This window comes from Chlamydotis macqueenii, chromosome 23 (genome assembly GCF_036417535.1).
Source record: "Chlamydotis macqueenii isolate bChlMac1 chromosome 23, bChlMac1.mat, whole genome shotgun sequence".
In the NCBI taxonomy this organism is placed as follows: Eukaryota; Metazoa; Chordata; class Aves; order Otidiformes; family Otididae; genus Chlamydotis; species Chlamydotis macqueenii.
This window is the reverse complement of record NC_141578.1, coordinates 5,110,991-5,131,298: the sequence shown is the minus strand read 5'-3', so window position 1 is coordinate 5,131,298 and position 20,308 is coordinate 5,110,991. Positions and strand designations below refer to the sequence as shown.

The 20,308-nt window shown below is 47.2% G+C and overlaps 2 protein-coding genes across 7 annotated transcripts in view; one reads left to right on the top strand and one right to left on the bottom strand.

Moving 5' to 3' along the window:
• The window catches only part of SRGAP2 (SLIT-ROBO Rho GTPase activating protein 2), a 106,401-nt gene extending 103,555 nt beyond the window's left edge, over window positions 1-2,846 (bottom strand). For 4 of the 6 annotated variants that reach the window (XM_086765458.1, XM_086765461.1, XM_086765460.1 and 1 more), the window contains exons 1-2: window positions 2,776-2,846; window positions 1,237-1,816 (exon numbers count right to left, since the gene is read on the bottom strand). In XM_086765458.1, the coding sequence (XP_086621584.1) occupies window positions 1,237-1,303 (67 nt within the window). In that variant the 5' untranslated portion in view covers window positions 1,304-1,816; window positions 2,776-2,846. Of the gene's footprint in view, window positions 1-1,236; window positions 2,534-2,775 lie in introns of those variants that run through there. The other 2 variants (XM_086765459.1, XM_086765462.1) reach the window with 2 other exon arrangements.
• Window positions 2,847-3,371: 525 nt separating this feature from the next.
• On the top strand, window positions 3,372-6,836 carry RUMY1 (regulator of UNG2 and MKLN1 interacting yippee protein 1). The gene is made up of 4 exons (XM_086765716.1): window positions 3,372-3,523; window positions 4,516-4,593; window positions 5,670-5,794; window positions 6,685-6,836. Exons 1-4 carry the CDS (start codon window positions 3,372-3,374, stop codon window positions 6,777-6,779), a joined length of 450 nt encoding a protein of 149 aa, XP_086621842.1. The 3' UTR covers window positions 6,780-6,836.
• The last annotated feature ends 13,472 nt before the right edge of the window (window positions 6,837-20,308 follow it).

The window sequence follows — 20,308 nt, the reverse complement described above, 5'->3', positions numbered from 1 at the left end:
AAAAAAAAATCAAAATAAACTCCTATGCAGCTTTATGTTTGATGAGATAAGCAGTTTTAACATAAATGTCCAAACTACTTCTTGGTACAGAGCACTAGGGTCAGTGGAGCACACGCACCTCGTAGGACAACGTGTTTCAATGATTTATGACCAGTGAGGAGTCCCCCCAGCAGGAAAAACAACCAAGCACATAATTGCAAAACAACATTTTAATTGTCAGTTTTCATTTAGGTTTCCTACTCTGATTTAAATCACTTTTTTTTTTTTTAAATTGCATTGATTTAACTCAATCAACCCTGCCCGAAGGCCATCTTTCCTGCGTGGTATGAGCATACCAAGCAAGTTTTAACCGAGTAGATAAATCACTGAATCTCATCACTTCCTAACAGCGATATATCAAGCCGTGCACAAGCCATCATTATTTTTTTGTATAAGCGTTATCTTGAAAACTTTGCAGAAATAAGCAGCTAAGCAGACATTTCCCCATCTTTTTTTTTTTTTTTTTGCCTAAGGCACATGATAGCCTGAAAGCCAGCCAAGTGAATTCTGCAGAAGACTTGCACCATCATTGCAAATATGCCTCTGACTCCTTATTGCCTTCCTCCCGCCGATGGGAATAACACTGATGCAGTAGGTTTTATTCCTTTAGAGACGCATGCACGTATGTGTGTGCATGCACGCACGCTGCAAGCTTAAGGTGCTACGCTCAAGAGCGCAGTAAGAAAAACCTGGCAGTGATATTAGCGACTCACCGAGAGCAAAATCCTGAAGAATGGAACTTTCTGGCACAAACAGCTTTACAGAGACCCTCAGCCCAGTCCCCATTACTACCAGTGGAAATATGCTCTTCTGACACTGCACAGATTTTTAAAGGATTCCCATGATAGGAGTAGGATTAAAAAGCAATTAACTGGCTCTCATATTTCAAACGCAAAGCCGTATTTCAGAACGGGAGACAGAAAAAATATGGATCTCTCAGAACTCATTTGTTATATTCCGTAAAAAAGTCCTTACCGCGATACCTTAAAATGGCAACACCACTGCAGGAACCTACCCCGTGGGGAGGAGAAAAAGCACTGCAAACCAGATCCAGCACTGCATTACGAAAAAGCCCTGCAAATTCCAGGCAATCTGCAAATGATTTCCCCCATCCCCACCCAAACATCTACCGCGAACTCCTACGATTGCCAGTCAGGACTGCAATAGCAAACGAGAGGAAAATAAAGCCATTCCTACCTTTAACTTGAGTGTCATATTCAGCTATGATCTCCTTATCCTTTTTGAATTTTGCTGGCGACGTCATGTTTTCTTTTCCAAAAAGATTAACCTCAAAACAGATCCACCAGAACACAAGACAGAAATGCAATTTCGTTCCTTTCAATGCGATGCCTTGATTTGCCGCTCTTCCTTCCCCCCCAACAAAAAGGGAAAAGAAAAAAAAAAATAAAAAATCAAAAATCAGTCCATGGAGACAGGGTGTGAGACGGAGCACAGCAGCAGCAAAATGCAGATGTTAAGAGATCAGTGGATGGAAGAGGCAGCAGTTTTGTCTCCCTGCACCAAAACCTTTAGCAGCAGCATCAGACAGGCGAGACCTTGCAGCCCCCAAAGGCTCTTCCTGATCGCTAGCAGCACAGCCAGGGAGTGGAAGTCCTTCCGCACAACATGTTTTGTGTGGGTTTGCCTTGCCTTTTTTCTTTTTTTTTTTTTTCTTTTTTTTTTTTTAATTAAACGGGCTCAGAGATGATGCAAATCAAATCCCAAGCGAGCTGGCAGGAACGGAGGACAAGAAGCCGTTTTTCTTTGCTTTGCTCGCCTGCAAATGTAAAAAAAAAATAAATAAATAAATAAAAAAAAAATAGACAGACATATGTTTAGAAAATTACAGCTTGCAGCCAGCGGTCACGAAATGCGCAGCCGAAATTTGGGACCGAAGCCGCCCTGACGTTGCAAAGCGCCCTTTAAGCAGCGGCATGAGGTGAGAAACGCAGAGCGGCCAGGTCACCCCGGGAAAACGCCCACCCGGCAGCCAGCCCCGCGGGGGAGAGGGGGGCTCCTGCGGCACCGGGGGGGCGGCGGGGGGGGGTCCCAGGGGAGGGAGGGGAGGGAACCAGCCCGCGCCGGGAGAAGCGCCGCTCCACGCCCGCAGCAGGCAGGGCCGGGCTGCAGCATCTCCCCTGCCCAGCTGCACCCCAGCCCCGGGCGGCTCCCCGCCTCGCCAGACCCGGCCCCACCGGGGCGGCTCCATCCGCAGTTTTTCGCTTTTTTTTTTTTTTTTTGGTCATTTTAAGGTTTTCCCGGCGGCGCACAGGGCAGAGCCAGCCCGCAGCAGCCCGGCGTGTGCGAGGCAGAGGGAACCTGCCCGCGGGGGGACGGCGGGACACAACTTTTCCCCTTTCTCTCTTTTTTTTTTTTTTAATTTTTTTTTTCCTCCTCTTTTTTTTTTTTTTTTTTCAGGAGAAGGGAGGGGGCGAGGCTGCAGCCCCCGCGGAAGATGCGCCTATGGGAGGAAGAAATAAATAAACACGGCACCCGCCGGATCCGCATCCCGCCTGGGAAGAACAATGAGGGCGGCGGGGAGAGGAAGCGTGGGGGGGTCCCGGGGCGGGGGTGGGGGGGGCCGGGGCTGAGGGACGAGGCCCCCGCGCCCCGCCTCGGGGCCGCGCTGAGGGGGGGGGGGAAGGCGGCGGGGCCGGCCGGCGGGAGCGGCCCGCGGCCCACCCGGCGGGCTGGCAGAGGAGGGGAGGGGGCCCAGCGGCCGGGCGGGGCGATTACCTGGGCGCTGCGGAGCCGCCTCCCGCAGCCGGGCGTCCTCCGGCCGCTGGCGCCCGCCACCCGGTTCCCCCCTCACCGGCCCGCCGCCGCCCCGCCTCGCCGTGCGGCCCGCCCAATCGGCGGAAAGAGTTAGGCGCGACCGACGGGCGATCTGACCAACCAGACGGCTCCGTCTCGCAGCTGGGTCCACCCCCTTTCCCGCCGCCTGGCATCCGTAAGCACCGCCCCGCTAGGACGGAGTGGGCGGGGCCCGGCGGAGCGCAGTAGCCTCCGCCCCAAGGACTGCGCAGGGGCGGGGCGAGTCATGCAAAGAGGCTGCCAGTGGGACCAATGGGAGCAAGGCAGGGCGTGCCCCTCCACCAATACCCAGGCGGTAGGGGTGCTGCCACCAGTCCCCTCCAACGGCCTGTAAGGGGAGGGCGGGTCCTGCCGCTGCTCTCCACTAATCAGATCGAGCGGGCGGGGACTCCCGCGCCCAATGGGAGGCTGAGGCCGGGAATTCAAACTGACAGGTGGGAGCGTGGCCGTTGGCGGCGGACGGGACAGGAGGGGACGGCGAGCGGCGGCGGGGCCCGGCCCGGCGGTGGCCGCCCGCCATGTCGGCCAGCAGCTGCACCTTCGAGGACCGGTGCGTGGCCGTGCTGTGCTGCCGCTTCTGCCAGCAGGTGCTGAGCTCGCGGGGGATGAAGGCCGTGCTGCTGGCGGACACCGACACCGACCTCTACTCCACCGACATCCCGCCCTCGGGGTAAGCGGCGCCGGGGGGCGGCTGGTTCCCACAGGCCGCGGGGTTCTCCCGGCGGGGCACGGCCGGCCCGGGCGCTGCAGCCGGTCAGCCTCGGGGCCGCGGCCTGCCCCGCCGTGACCGGCCAGCCGGGGCCGACAAGGCCGCATGGGCCTCGCTGGGCCGGTGGGTCCCTAAAGATCGCTGACAAAATCCGCTGTCACCAGGGAAACGGCCCCAAAGCACACCGTTCACCCCGTTCCTCCGTTTCCAGTTCCACCGGGCTCTCCTTCAGCCCTGGTGGGGCGGCGAGAGCAAGGCTGGCCCTTGTCTGGCAAATCAAAGTCTAATTTAATCAGCTCGGGAAGCCACGGGGAGTTCCTCCGGCTCCTTCCTTAAGCAAAGATTAGGATTCGAAACAAATACCTGTAGACAGAACAAACCTGATCTTGCACTGGTTCCAGAATGACTCTCCTCCAGGTCGGTTGCGTGTTGCTTTCCCATAACAATATTTGAATAGTAAGGAAATAAGATTGCGAAATAACATGTTAATAAGAAAGTACAGGTTAAAAAGGAGATAAGAAATCAAAGGTTTGGTTTTAGACATCCCAGCCTTTAAGCTGTTGTTCTGCAGTCTTAGCTTTTGATTTCTCAGGAACTAGGGCGACGTCTGTGCTCAGATTTCTGACTGATGGGGCCACACAGCCAGCAGCAGGGCCCGAGAGCGCAAGTGCTCGTAAGCACTAAGAGCAGCAGTGCTTTCTGGTCTAATTTGAGAGGACTGACGATACAGTCATGTAATGCCACATGTGTCTCTGTTTCCGTATGAGCGTGGCTGGTAGCTGACAGCAAAATGCAATGGTATGGTCTTGGGAAAGTTTAAAAAAAAAAAAAAAAATCACACAAAACTGTAATGGTAACATCACTTTGTTGTGACTTCAGACCTGTATTACCAAAACATTACCCTTGTAATCACAGCCGCAGCTAAACTGTATTTTTACTTTCTTTCCATCTAGTACTGTTGATTTTATCGGAAGCTGCTATTTTACTGAGATCTGCAAATGCAAGCTGAAGAACATCGCATGTTTAAAGTGGTAAGAGCGCCGTTCGATGACACTGACACCTCCTCAAGCCCGCCACAGTCCTGCTTAGCCTTCTCACTGCGGACTAGTGCGGTGCAAGAGTTACGGGATGAATGAACAGATTGCATGCTCTATTTCAAATTTATTGCTGCTTGATAGAAACTCAGCCCACTACTTCTGGGCACGGCTGCCAGTCTATTTCTGTGCAAGTCCCAAGTGGAAATGTGACAACCTTGTCAGTAGTCTGAGTATATGGGAAATCTTGCATGCCACCTGCCTGATTAAATGTCTGCTTCAACACTGAGATAATTGTGTGAATAAGGCCGCAGCAAGAAGTAGTTACTCATATTCTAATTAATAGAACATCCTCTTGGCAGATCTAGTTGTTGCTAGCAGATGGAACATGCTGTCACTAAAGTTCTTGGAGTTCTTTTATCCTCTTTATTAATGCCTGATATTTAAGAGTAAAAACAACAACTCTCAAATAGCTCACAGTTGTCGGAGGTGATCCCTTCAGTTTCTTCACGATCAAGACTTTTACCTTGTTCAGATTTAAACGGTGGGGGGTTGTGATAGGAACACGGTATTTGATTTTTCAGACAGAAATGTCTCACCAGAGCACTTGACTGAGAAAGCAGATAAGTAGTTGTTCTAGGTTTCAACCTAGGAAAGTAGACAAGGCTTCGATATTCTCAGTCTCGTTACTCCTACTACCGATACGCCCCCACGCACAGTGCTTCTGTACAGATGGATTTTACGCACGAGATGAAATTCTACCTTGATTCCAACGGAATCATTGGCCTTCCAAAAAAAAAAAAATACAACACCATTTGTTGGTATGTCAACTAATCTGATTACACAATTTAGGTTACTAAGTGGTTCCCTATGCCAAAGATCTAAAACTTAGATATTCCCTAACTCCTGACAGATGTTCCCTAAATATTTAAGATATTTGTTTAACTATGTTCCCTTTACTTTATCAAAATAGGAGCATCACATAATGGTCTGGTACCATGGCTATTTAACATTAGTTTGAACTGGAAAAGCTCAGGCGTTTGCATTGCTCATTATTTCACTTCTCTTTCTAGCGGTAACATTGTCGGTTATCATGTGATTTCTCCCTGCAAACCTTGCCTGCTGTCCTGCAATAATGGCCACTTCTGGATGTTTCATAGCCAAGCAGTCTTTGGCATTAACAGACTAGACCCTTCTGGTAAGGAACACGTTTCCTTCTCTTCCCTAAAATCTTGATTTCTACATCCTCCTTCTAAGGAGGCAGCTCAATATAGTTAAAGCATATGGAGGGAGTGTAACATATGGAGGCACAAGGCAAGTGTTACTGCATTGCTAATCTAGCAAACTACTTTGGGGGAAGTAATTGTAGAAATTTTCATTTACAAAGTAGCTAAGCGGAAGCGGCTCTTCATCAGAACACTTAACCTACCCCTTCTGTGGACAGGCGTCAGGATTTTCTGAAGCAATACTATAACTAGTATAAACACAGCCACCAGCTACTATTTATAGCAGAACGTATAGCTTTCCTGTGCTATTAGGCAGCTGTCCAACGGGCACTCTTTTTGGGTGAGTCATGTTGCCACTTTGACCCTGTATAGCTGCATCCTCATTAGCTCAAGCTGAAGTTACAGCTCACGCTAGCTGGTTTCTTCTGCTAGGTGTTGTTTGGATGGCAAGGGTCTAGAGCGCACAGCATTCTGACAAATCATTTCTCCTCCTCGCAGATAGCAGTAACTTATTGCCTAAACCTTTCAATGTCACCTGTATTTCAGATCAATGCATTTCAAACTAAATCAGCCATGAGGCGATTATCAATAACTAATGAATTAGCTATATAAATACCTCTGTGGGCATGGACTTATTCTTTGAACTATGCTGTGAACAACAATACTTACAAGATCACTTTGGAAGAAAAATATATCTAGACTATTTCACATTTATCAGGAACGTGACTTACCAGGTTTTGCAATGGTTGAAGTAGTTATTTTCTCCGAAAATAGACAGCTGTGCAACTGAAAAATAAGGTCACAATCCAAAAATTTTTTTTTTTTTTCCCCCTCCTGTGTCTTCTTACCTCCTTCCCACCAGGTGTGAATGTATTGCTCTGGGGCAACTTGCCAGATTTGGAGGAAAGCACAGATGAAGATACATCCTGCATGTCTGAGGAGGAGTATATCAGATAAATGTTATCTACAATATACTACAGTATCTTCCCTAGGTTCATTGCATTGCTGTTTGGTTTGGACACTTTTTATCCTGCTGGCTCATCAGAGCTTAAACAATACAGGAAACCAGGAAATCTAGAAAACAATTCTTAAAAAAGAAGGGATCGTCTTCTTCTTTCACTGTAACCTTCTTTAGACTCTTCAGTCTACCTAGTGTGTGTCTTCTGACTAGACATACGCCTTGGTTAGATCTGGAAATGCAGATGGAAGGTGCATTTACTGAAGTCTAGGTCTGTTTTGGTTTTTACATTTAAGTCTTAACAGTTGTTAATCCTTCTTACTTGTTTTTTTCTCCTTTCCTAAAACAGTATGCACAGAGCAACATCTTTCAGTTGCTGTAAGTACAGCTTAAAAATCTTAAGAAACAGTCAGTCTGGTTGACAAAGTTCTGAAACTGCCTAGAGCTTCTATTTGGAATATACAGAGTTGCTGAACAAGTGGCTTAAAATGTTAGAGCTTTGGCTCTGTGATCTGGCTCTCCTGCTTTAGCAGCTTGTTCTCTGGCATCTGAGGCATGCTAGGATGCTCCTGAATGTGGACTCGGGAGCTATCTTACAGAGCCTTCCATCCTTGTCTTTCAATACTTTTAGGATCATGTTTCTGTAGAGATCAAGTTCATTTCCCCCCCGCCCCCCCCCCCCCCCAATAAAACCTAAATACTGCAGTTATTTAATATCTAATAGAACTTCAAGACTACACTGGAGCTTTTCTTAAGGTCAATAATAAAATCCATCCAGCTTTATGTGTTATATTTTCCCTTTATAGGGTAGGCATCTCTCCAAACAGAACTCAGTCATCTGATTAGGGTTTTTTAGAGAAAGAAAAAGATCAGGTTAAATATTTGGTGTTTGTGCCTAACCTTACGTTCTGAAGTGCATGGACAATCTGGTTCCTGTAAGAAGTAATGGATTCAAAGCTCTTCATCTGAGTTGTTACAGCCATCGTATTTAATTTATGAACTAAACAGTCTCCCCCTTCAGCTAGTCACCTGAAGGATCATCTTAAGAAAATTCAAGGTACGATCATATAAGAGAAAAGATTACATTTTAAATTTTGATTAGTGCTGCATTAGATCATTCTAGAGTCTCTTGTGATGCTTGGAAGAGGTGCAATGAAGGCAGACGTGAATTGTCTTAGTAATTTTACTGCATGTTGCATATTTTCTTAATTAACGGTACTACCTCTTCTGCATTGTTTAAATGTATATTGGTATATATATGTACATGTGTGTATATGTGTACATTCTGCTTTGATATCCTGTGTTATGTCTGCTCATTAAATAAAAATTTTGGACTACACAGTCTTCTGGGCCGTAACAAATATGGATGTGTAATGATAACAGATAATGAAAACAATCAAATAGCATCTTGTACTTGTATTAAACTAGTCCAATAATTAGGTTCTTACCACTACCATTTTGTTTTAGAGACCCCCTAAAAAACCACCTCATTTTTAGGTTGACAAACCTGGCAGTTTCTCAGTCTTAGAGGTGTTTAGTCAGTTAACTCTCTTATCACACAACATCACATTTTGTTGCCAGATTTCTATGCTGCATGAATTTGGTCATGTTGTGACTACAGGATTGAAAGCTGGCAAGGTGACATCTCACACAGAGATTTTCTTTCCAACAGAATTGATGAGCTAAAAATACATCTCATTGTTTTTGTTTAAGTAGCACAATGACTCAAAATTCCCATAATTCTGCTTTGTTGCAAGTTCAGCGCTTGCCATTTACAACCTTCCCAACTCCAAGTCAACTCTGTCAGTGGCAGAGCTGGCTGTAGAGGTATTATCCCACAGAGGAGTAGAGGACTGCAATTTCTTCGCAGCAAGTCAATAATTCTGGTTTTGCTCCCTATCTGTTTGTACACATGGAACTGGAAGTTCTACTACGAACGACTTTAATTACACAGGCCTGTTTGAGCTAGTTCATCTCAACCAGGCATCAGCTTGAAATGAAAAATGAGCCAACTTTTAAGTTAGTTCAGTCTCTTTTTTTTTCCTTTTTTAACAATAAAGAAGTTGTAGGTATTATATACAAAGTAAATAAGCATCAGCTATTGCTCCAGCTGTAATGAATGTTATCAAACAAACATCTCTAGGGCTACTTCTTTCTATCCAAAACTAACAGAGAACTGACTAAGCAGTTTGCAGCAAAGCCACTGCTCCCTCTTCACAGGGCCCTGATGTTTTGGGTTACATTTCCAAGGATCACTCTGTGTAGGGAGATACTTTCCAGGTTGATAGATATATTTAACACTAAACAGCTGGCACAAAAACAGATCAATATTTCTAGAAACTCTCCCAAGTACTTCACTGCACCTAAAGCTTCGTTTGAAATAAAACAACTCAGGATTCTACTTTATGGGTTTTTTTTGTTTTCCCTGATAGATATGCTGTAGCACAACCCTGGAATCTGTTGTAAATCATTTGGAAAGTGATGGTTGCAAGGCATTTCATATAATAATACTGAACATTAAGACAGATAACTTGCAGAACGAATGTATCAGCAGGACTCAACTTCCCCGTAGATCTACAGTCAGTCTCATACAGAAAAAGCTGGGCAGCTGTTGTCACCTTTGGTAAGGATTTCACAGTGACATTTTTATGTGATCTTTGCTGGGCAGCCAATGAAGCCAAAAGCAGAGCACAAAGCTGAAAAACAAGAACTGAGTCCTAAGGCCTTTCTCTTCTGCTCATTAAGGTACACAAGGCAAGTAATTAAAGAACTTCAGTGTCTCTAGTCAGACCTGGTTTAACTCAGAAGGGACTGAACACCAGACAAAGGGTCTTAAATCTTAGACCCTAAGTCAGTGCTTCTGCAGGATTTCCAAAGTCTCCCGGCACTGACAGCGCAGCTGGAATCGATGCAGCCAGCCTTAATGCCCATGGTGTTGCATCTGCCACTGGGGGCCATCGGTCACACAGTGTACCAGGCCTCTTCCCAGCGGCTCTGCAGCTCTTGTGTAACACAGACTTGTAGGTTCAGGGTCACAGACTTGTTTGGATGAAAACATTTGGAAACAGAATTCCAAAAGCCACCAAGAAGAAATAACTTCGATTTGATTTTTAAATCACAGGGATCTGTGTAATCATGCTGCCATCGATGGTCAATCATTTTCTTTCCTGCAATGTGTAATCTGCAATGCACAATACTAACAGGGGGGGTAGGAGAAAGTCATAGAAGACAGTAATAAATTGATTTTCCTTCATATTAAATAAGACTTACTAGAAAAAGCACATTTAAATAGTCTTCATCATAATCTTTTATGTAACGCCATTCATCCCAAAGTGCTTTACAATGACAGTTAAGAATTCTTTTACCATTGAACTGCAGCCAACTCCAGGATGCAAAGCAGCTGCCAAGCAGACAGCATGCTGCAAGGACCCTGGTAAGCATCATTCGGTAATGAAATTCAGTATGTGATCTCTATCAGTACAAACCGATATGTTGATTATTGAGGGAGGTTCGACTTGAAAGACACTCTCTCCTTACACAGCCTGGAATGCAGCTCAGCCACTTCGAGCCAGATGACAGATGGGTCACCTCTCCTAGGACAGAACCTGGACTCCCAGGGTTTGAATCTGAGAAACAGTCTTATGATAAAAGACAGAAATTATTAAGCTTTTCTTTGTTGCTCTTCTCTCCGGCATGCAAGAGCTGGCATGCTTTTTAAAGTCAAGTAAAACGGTCATTTATTATAAATCACCCAATTACTTTGTCATGAGAGGTCATTGTTACATATTTTATTACGTTTGCAGTCTGTGTGGTTTCTGAAAGCATACCCCAAGGAACAGCGCGTATCCCGAGTAAACAGCCTTTGTGTGCTATTATTTGGATTAGGGAGTGTCTGCAGGCTAGTATAGTATAACAACCACGGGTACCTATTGTGCAAGAAGCTGTACGAGCAGAGCGACTTGTCGGCTCAGGGAACTCGTACTGTAAACAAAGCAGCCAAGGGACGGTAAGGGAACGGCACTGTTGGCTTGAACAGAGGTAAAGCCTGAAGAGGAGACTCCTCAGTTCCAAGACTACAGCAGAGAATCGAGCTGTGCCTGTTCCTGCAGCTACAGATCACTTCTTCCTATTCCAACAGGCATTTGCAAGTCTATGAACATACTCAGCTCTTCCAGCACACACTCTATCATCTCGTACTTAAAGCAAGAATCCTTCTCCATGCCAGTGTTTCTGGATTTCGACTGCATTACTAGGTTTTTCTCTTGCTCTAGCATACAAAGTGGATATGGACTCTAGCCAAATACCCATAAAAAGCCTACAAAGAAAACAGGTTATTCCAAACCTGTATAGATACAGCATTCCTAGAACTGAAAGATGTGCTCTGCAATTTATGCGGAATCCAAGAATGACAAGAGAGAAAAGTAGGATGCCTGCCTCGAACATCTCCTGTGAAACTAACTCCAAGTTGTTGATGCACCACCCAAAATTCCCCCTTCTCATCAGGAAATATCAACTGCTATGCATCAAAAAAGCATCAGCATTTCCAAGCAGCTATTAGCCGAGGGGACATTTTAGCTGCTTTGCTGTCTGCAGTGTCTCTTGTCATCTTGCATGCGTGACACAAGCTTAACAAAGTGAGTCTGCACTCTATTGATTTCTCATTAGAAAGCACGCCTCACATTTTGGACAGGAGCGAGGGGAAAAAAAACAACAGGGTACAAAGCCGGTCAAATAGAAGCCAAACAAAATCTCTGATGCTTCACTTCTTGAGTCATCTGAACGCTGACAGCTTGATGTCTCTGGGTAATGCCACACAAGGGAAATTAGCACCATAGCACTCTCAGGCACTGCCATCTGCATGTCAACGTATGTAGAAATTTGTGCAGGCAGCTATAAAGCAAGACTGAGAAAAAAAGACTTAATCTTTTGCATTTCTCTGACTACACTTATTTCCTGGAGGAAAGTGCTAATTAAAAATAACCCAGTATCGCTCCAACGTAACTGCAGCCACGCTAGGTTCCTTCCCTGCTGTGCCATGGCAGAAGCTTATTAGTTCATCCCACTCTAGCATATGGCTGCTTTTGGAATAGGAAATTTCCACTAGCGGAGGAGACAATGCTGGAAATACAGGTGGTTTGGGATGCTCATCCTAACATGGGAATACAAACCCAAAGATCAACTGGTCCTGTGTCTACTGGGCACATCTGACAGTTCCATACACAAAAGCAGGCTAATAAGAATTTTTTTTTTTCCAATTAATCTCATTTTGCCTCTTCCTATCGTCTGTCTGCCTCTCAGAGCCAATGCCATGCTCCAGCAACAGACTGTCCAGACAAGCAAGGCAGTTTCTGGACCAAAGGACACAGAGCAAACTGGGGATCCAAAGCTCACACACCCTTTGTCTACACCTTCTGCAGGTTTTATCAGTAGCCGTTCTTTTATTACCAATTTATTTGTCTTCATTTAGAAAAGTACAAGTATATATTTCGTTCTGAGACTAGCAAAGCTTTAACAAGAATGAATCTGGTCTATTATTTCTGCGATGTTTATAGAACATGCCCAAAAGTTTTTCAGCAGAGACTGGCAACGGAAGAGCTGCAAGATAGCGCGCAGCAGGCTGCTTTGGATGTGAACGGTGCCCGTCTTCATGGTGAGTGTTGCTAGAACAACACGCTAGCTGAGAAGCCTGAGACCCAAAACCATTTGAAGACAGCATAGATAGGCTCTATGCTCAAAACTAGACTAAGAATGCACCTTCAAAAACTGTGTATTAAATTATGTGTTAGGTGACTATGCTGGACACAAAATCCAGGCCCTTTCATTGACAGATTTTTAAACCATTTTAGAGCCACTTGTTTTGACCACTTCACTTACTGTCTCCATTCATCACTGTGTAAGTGGACATAGAGAGAAGTAAATGGGTTTAGACCAGCAGAACACCAAAGCTGCAGTCGTTTCCTCGCAGTGTGGTCGATGAAACCAAACACCATCAGAGAATTATTTGGTTAAAAATGCAGATGGAATAACACAGGGCCACATTTGAGGGAAGATTGTGAAAGCTATTGCGGATTCACCCTAGCATCCACTCAGATGTTAATGAGCTCCTAAAATGTTTGGAAAAAAAATTAAGCAATCTGCTCTTATGCAAAGGCCCCATCACAAGACTTTCCACAGTGTCACTCTGCTTTTCACTGGACCTCAGGTTGAAAGTGAATTTCACTCTGCTTCAAATTTTACTGGAAGTCCAAATTACTTTCTTTGTAGCTTAGAATTTAAAATTCAAATAAATACATATTTTCATCTCGCCTGCTACCAGAAGGCAGCATTCATAAGTGTCAAGAAGTATATATTCAGCAGAATATGTCCATTATTTTTTCCAGTCCTAATGTGAAAATCAAAATTCAAAAATGCTTAAAAGCACCTGGCACCAGCCACTATAAGAAACCTTTTAACTTATTAACTGGATCCCCACTCTGATTTGATACGAACATGCCAGCGATGCAGGAACCTGAATTGCCCCTTACCTTTGTGCCACTCTGACGGAAGATTCTCAGCAAATTGAGCAGCACTTGCTGCAAGTCAACCACAAAAATCGTAGGGCTTAATAACAAGTGGCTCTTGGGCAGTGGCAGGCGCATTGATAACAACCTGCCACTCCTCCTGCATCACTTGAGCACTTCTCGCTCCTGCCAGGGGGTTCAAAACGCGGGCACTGATGGCTTTGGCGTTAATTGTGGTGTCTGTTGCCAGACCTGACAACAAAGCAGTGCTACTTTCCCTTCCCAGTGCCTTTCAGTACTGAAAGCAGTCACATCCCTCCCTACACTGTAACGTCTAGCAGGAGATGCCGGGAGGATCCAAGCCTGCCGTTTTCCAAAGCCCAAGGGAAAGCAGCGCAGTTATCCCCATGCTCTGTCCCTAATAACAACTTTGATTTTACAGTCTCTGTATTCTCCCCAGCCTCCCTGCAGAGATCAAAGACGGCTCTGTTTGGGTGTGTGCATGCACATGCATGCATGGAGAAGACACATTAATTACGGTCTGAAAATCTCTCTGCTAGAAAAAGAACTGGTTCCCTCTTTGTCACTTACCTCTCCCCCGCAAAAACTCATACTGGCCCAATTTACTCCCTTAAAACAACCTCGGATTGCAAATGACCTAGGGAGAAGAAGCACCAACCAAGTATATCTCGGCTGCAAAGCATGCACTTTGAAGAGCAGAAACTCAACACCAACGCAGGCTTTGATGCCATAGCACAGACCCAGCGGCTTCTTTCTCAAGCTTTACCTTCAGCAAGCGCTCAGACCAGCAGTCACGATCACGGTTAAATGACGATTTAATTGGGTTGCTGCTTTCATAGCCACTGCTGATGCCACGATTGGAGAAAAATCAGGAAACTGTAATTTTCCTTTTGCTGACTTGGTTACAAAAAGGGAACAGTGCTGGGAACTCACAGACGATGCTACAGGGCTTTCAGCTTGGGTTGTAAGTCAAAACTCTGCCTGACAGCACCTGGGGAGAAGCACCCCTTCAACCAAAAACTGCACAAGCTTTGACATCATCTTCTGGCCACTGCTGGAAAGAGACAGGAGAACACCCTCCCGGAGGGATCACAGCCTGACCCGGTGCTTTAGGTCTCAGAGGAGGCTCGGTGGGGCTGCGGTGCCCACCGACAGACACGGCGCAGGCACCACCGCACCACACGCTTGGGCTGTTGGTCAGGACACAGACCAGTGTCAAGAACAATCCTGTTTCTTTTGCTCCTGCAAGGCAGGCTGCTGTTTGCAAGATGTGGCCTCTGAGGGGGCATAACAAAGCAGTGGGAGGGAAAGTATAAAGTACAAGTTTATTCGGGCGAATCCATCAAGCCTGCAAGGCCTGTGCACACCTTCGCAAATTGACCCCAGGTGCTGAACCTGCTGGAATGTGCTCAGGGGAAAAAGGTGTATGAAAAGTTGACAAGACTCACCCTTCCTCTCGCTGGAGAGGTGGGGAGGCTGGCTTTGTCAAGTGATGTCTGGGCATGCCAATCTGAGCAAGAGAGCACGTTCGTGCCACTCAGATTTGGGCGTATCGCTATGCTTGAGCAGGCTGCTGGTCCCTCTAACTCACATGCATCCCTTAGCCTTGGCTCACGCTTCAGGAGACGACTGTCTTTATTCCTTGGACACCCCAGTATCTTGCCAGACAGCTATCCCATGCTTCCAGAGCTTTTGACTACTTCCCCAAGCCAAGCAGGAGCACTTCTGCCTCCCTCACTACCTTCCAATCTGATTCCTTCCTCTTCCCATTTTTAAACACAAACCAGTAATTGTTTCATGTTAAATAACAAGTGTTTCATGCTTGGCAAACTGGCTTTTTGTTTGCTTGGGTTTGGGGTTTTTATTTTTTGCCTTTTTTTTTCCCCGGGATAAGTTGCTACCAGGCTGTTGCCCCCAGAAGACCCCTTTCTCAGCCCCCACCAATACCCAGCTGTACCCTCAGGCCGCCCTTTACTACTCTCATGGTGTTGATGGGGGGTAGTACTGCAAACGCATGCGTGTGCACGATCCACGGCGATCTGGGGGTCTTCCAGCTCTGGGTCTCAGCACGATGGCTGTCATCAGGCCGCAGAATAAGAGACACTGGCATTATGCTCAAGAAATATGCATTGAGAGTGATAACAGAAAATTCAACTGAATTTATAACTTCAGCTGGTTCTAAAGACAGAAAGGTTCCTCAGCACAACACGAAGTATTTAATCCTCTGATAACAGAATGAAATAAAGATAGCAGGGGAAAAGCAAGAGCTCACTATCAATGGAAACAGAGAAAGGGACACTGATATTTTAAGGCTTTCACCTTTACGTTATAAGCCGCTTATCTCAGACTGCTGCATATGTGGTCTCCTTGGGAACCAAGTCAGGCAATAAATCAGATGTGCCAACATTTATCAAAAGCTCCAACTAGACAAAAACATCAGCTCTCCTAAGAATGCCAAATCGGTTTTGCAAGATGCGGAGCCAAGCCTGGAGTCACTCTTGAGGCACGCAGCAGGGGTAAGAAATCCTGCTATCAAACTCCAAAGAAATGTTGCTTATGTTCCTGTTCCTCATTGCCATCTCCTCCCGGAGCCATGGGCTGTGTCAGAAGCTTCAGAGGAAGGCGAAGAGAGAAAAATCAACCTGGCATTGCACAGGCACGGTTCATGTGCGCATCAGGACAACATCTGCGTCTCATGCTCAGTCAGCCACAAAAATAACCATACCCATCCTCCTCACAGTTTGAGGCGTGTAAGAGATTGTTCTTGTCTTAGTCTGAACAGGGGGGAAAAAGCAATATATGGATAGAGTAGTGGCAGGAATAAAAACAGCTTGAGGAAAGTCAGCAAGATCAGTGTATGAATATTCTCTAACAGCAACTCTCCTGCCAGACACAAGGAAAAAAATCCAGACATTTCACACATGCAAAACCAAACAATCTCAACCAAATATCTCTTTTAAACTGGTGGAAATTTCCCAACCAGGTCCAAAATGGTGAGCTGCTTATGTGTTACCAAAAGAATGTCATGGCAGGCATTCTCAGGGCAAAGACCTCTGTCATTTAGGAGGGATTTAGCCAGGAATTAACTAGTGGGAAAGCAATGGCAGCAACGCCGCGTGGCGAGTCTTATTTAACCAGAAATCCTGACCCCGGCGGCATGAGACATAGTTTGGCGGGCATGTGATCAGCAACCCATAGACTAGGAGCAAATGTCTTCAGCAACAGCGTCAGGGGAGCTGGGTGAAAATAGTACTGACATCTGCTCACGGCACAGCTTCTGGCTGTCCCAAAAGAGGAAAAAGAAGTCACCCTTTCCCTTGAATGCTGTGAAGCAACTCGAGCAATATATGTATTAAAAAAAAAAAATAAGTAAAACAGCTTACACATGGTCTGGCCACATGCTGGCAACTGTATTTGTCAAGAGTGACAGCCCTGACCCCTGTCCATCCTACCAGCTCCCTGGCTACCCCAGAACACGTTTTGGAGGATGCAAGCAGCCACAGCCAGAATAGCTGGGAGGGAATGGCACGGTCAGCCAGACTGAACTCTGAACGCGTCCCTGCGGTGCTCAAAAAGCAGAAAGCCCCACCGCAGCCCCCTCCTCATCCCAGCACTTTGAGACCGCAAAAATTATTTGCGGCACCCGTCTGCAGCCAGGCCTGGACAGGGAGCAGCAGACCGAGGCGTAATGCCCTGTCACTTGGGGTGGAAACCAGAGAGACCCCCAGGGCAGCAGGGGAGCTGGAGAGGCTGTTCCCCCAGGTCAGCAGCCCGACCAGCCGGCCTCAATCACCGCCCTGTGCGCGGGTTAGCGACAGAGCCGGGGCTGTGGGAGGCCAAGTCCTCCAGCAGTGCCGCCCTGCCCGACCCCCCCCCCAGCCTCCAGCACTGGCAGGGGTCCCCGAGGCACTGCCTGACCCCCAGCACTGCCCACCGCACCCCAAGCACTGCCAGACCCCAGCACCGCCGCCCTGCCCGACCCCCCCCCCAGCCTCCAGCACTGGCAGGGGTCCCCGAGGCACTGCCTGACCCCCAGCACTGCCCACCGCACCCCAAGCACTGCCAGACCCCCAGCACCGCCGCCCCCCCGCCGCCTCCCGCACAGCCGGATGCCCCCAGCCGCGCCCCTGCGGCAGCCGGAGCCACGGCGCCACCTAGCGGCGCGCGGGGGGAGCGCGCCCTCCCCGGGCCCTGGATAGAAAGCTGTTAAAATGAGCTTTAAAAAAAAACAAAATAAAAACAAAACAAAACCAAAAATAAACAAACAAACCCAAACATATGATCATGGAGTAGAAATATGGCCTGATTGGGCCTGCAGAGTTCAGTGGCACTTCTGGATGAAACGCAGCCCTGATATCCAACTGTTGCATGGGCTCTGCCCCTCGAAGTGCCGGAACAGGACCAGGCGAGACCCCTCCACAGCCCCTCCACCCCAGCACCCTCGGCTGACCAGCCCGGGTCTCAGCCGTCTCACGCTTTGCTCCACTCAGCCCCACAAAAGCAGAATTGTTGAGCTGAGTCACTTTGATTTGCCCCATCACAACCAGCCTGCCTGAAGAGAAACAAAAACCAAGCAAATGAGGTGAAGAACGAGGTTTTCAGAGGAGGCAGTCAGGTCCCGATCATTAACACTTATGTGTTTTTTAAGTATTTCCCAACACTCTCATTGTGTTTCGCTCTCTCTCTGGTGACAGATTCTGCTACTGCTTCACTTCTCTTCAAGCTGAAGTCCAAGACAAAACAACAATAAAATTCTACGTTTAATCTTACATGGCCTCCCAGCAGTACACACTTTGTTGGGACTTATTAACCAGCTCCCAGCTTGTTCCCTGCATAATCAGTTTGTACTTCAAAGCTGTCGCCAGCAGACAGAGCTAAACGACGGTGTTAAATTCACTCATGTATAAAATTAATTAGTTTGGGGGCAGGACAGTGGATATTGGTTGTCAGAAGTTGGGATATTAGTGGAACAGGGTTGCCCAGCACTCCAGGGACCTTTAATTTCCCAAGCAACACCTCGTGCTCCCTTTCCCTGAACATGGCCTTTCAAGTGGGGTGGATGAGAAGAGCACTGGTGGTTCCCTGCAGCAAAGTGTTCAGAAGTAGGAGAATTATCCCTGAACGGAGAAAAAGGCTGCACTTGCTCCCGTGAGAGCAACTTGCGAGATCAAGACACACTAAGCCCGATACCAACTGCAGAAATCACCCAGCACTATAATTCTCCTCCAAACTGCTGTGCTCTCAGAGATGCTGCGCTCTCCATCTGGGAGTGGCTGAGGCATCTGGTGAGACATCTCAAGGCTGGGTTTCCCAAGAGGTTGTCAGTCAAGTCTAGAGTTTGTTGGGACCCCAGCGTGGTTCCTACGATGGAGAAGGGGATTCTGTTACAGGCAGATCACCAGGAGGAAAAACAGCATCCGGCTCATCACCCACTGCAGCAAGCACAGGTCACATCAGGGAGCCATCCCCTGTCCTCTGCATCTCTGGTTTCCTTCTAGGATAATCCTTTCCCAATTAGCTTCTGAGGACTTAAACATTAATTTAATTATTTTTAAGTCTCACCAGCTAAGCTAACAATCAAAGAGACCCTGGGCCCGTGAGGCATCGGGGCAGACTCAAGCCTCCTTGCCTCGCTTGGCTAAACACGAGGGTTTAGCAGCGCTTTTCACATTTCGTCTTAATCCAACAGTTAGCTGTAAATCCACCCCCCTCATCGAGGCCGTGCGCGCTCTCACCTCGCTGTGACAGGCGCGATGCTTCGTTAAGCCTGGGGGTGGGATGTGATGCCCTGAATTGATATGAATGATCTGCAAGGAGAGCTTCTGGCTTACGGTCCCAAACTCCTGCCAGGCTCGATGGAGATCTCCCTCGGGTGCTCGGTAACAAGGCCAAAGCTCCTTAACCACAGCCGGGCACAGCCAAGCTGCTGAGCATAAGCAAACACAGGGCTTTGAAAGGCCCAGGGCAGACCCACGCACACAAATCCCCATCTAATTTGGAAACAACAGGACTACGATCAGAGCATGGTCTCTCTTGTTTTGTTTGTTTGGGTTTTTTTCTTTTTTTTTTTTTTTTTGCCAAACAAAACCCTATAAACCCTCAAATAACCAAGGCACAAAAACCCAAGCATCCATGTCTCTGCCCCCACCCTAAACACACTCTGCGATTCCCCGCGCTCGCCCACCTCTGCAGCTCGCTCAGCGTGCGCTCCCCTGAAGATGGGGTGCGGAATCATTTTCTTGCTGTTACGGCAATACCCATATCCTCATGCCCATACAGAAACCCTAAAGAAAAATCACCCATTGATGCTCGACCTGCATGTTAATTTGGTTCATTTTCTAGATGCCAGCAGCTCGGTGAGACAGGGAGATAACGTGAAGGCCACTGAAGGAATCCCTCGATTCCAGTCTGTGGTTTCCCTACCAGCAGGCTCTCGCTACAGGCTGTGATTTGCTTGCGTGATGAAGTCATAATCCATTGCAGCCAAAAATACTGGTCCACACATCATCTGAATTACCAGCGATACACCTATGCGTTTGGCAGCTTCCAAAATGTCATTATTCCGAAACAGGGGCCAACATTTCCCGTTTGCAGCAGTGCTGAGCACATTCTCGTGGCCTTTCAAATCTGTTGCGTGAACGCATATGCAAACAGCTTTTAAGGGACGCCTTGGCAATCAGCACCGTGCACGCAGGGAAGGGTCAGAGACAAAGCAGTTGTCTGGTGCTGTTAAACGGTGTTCTTTGGGGGCACACAAACCGGACCGCCGCAGACTAACCCTGAACAATCCCTTCATCTACCATCTCCCTGAAAAGTACGAGTTATGCTCCTGCCATGGCTTTTACCTTCGTTTGCCATTGTCAGGCACTTAGAGGCACCAAGTCAGATACTTCTTAAAATCCATTTCTGAGGAGGGGGCAGAATCATTTCTACCCTATGCTGCTTGAATATCTTGTTCCACTTCACACTGATCGTCCAACAAGTTGCTTTAGGTTGTCGGCTGTGCC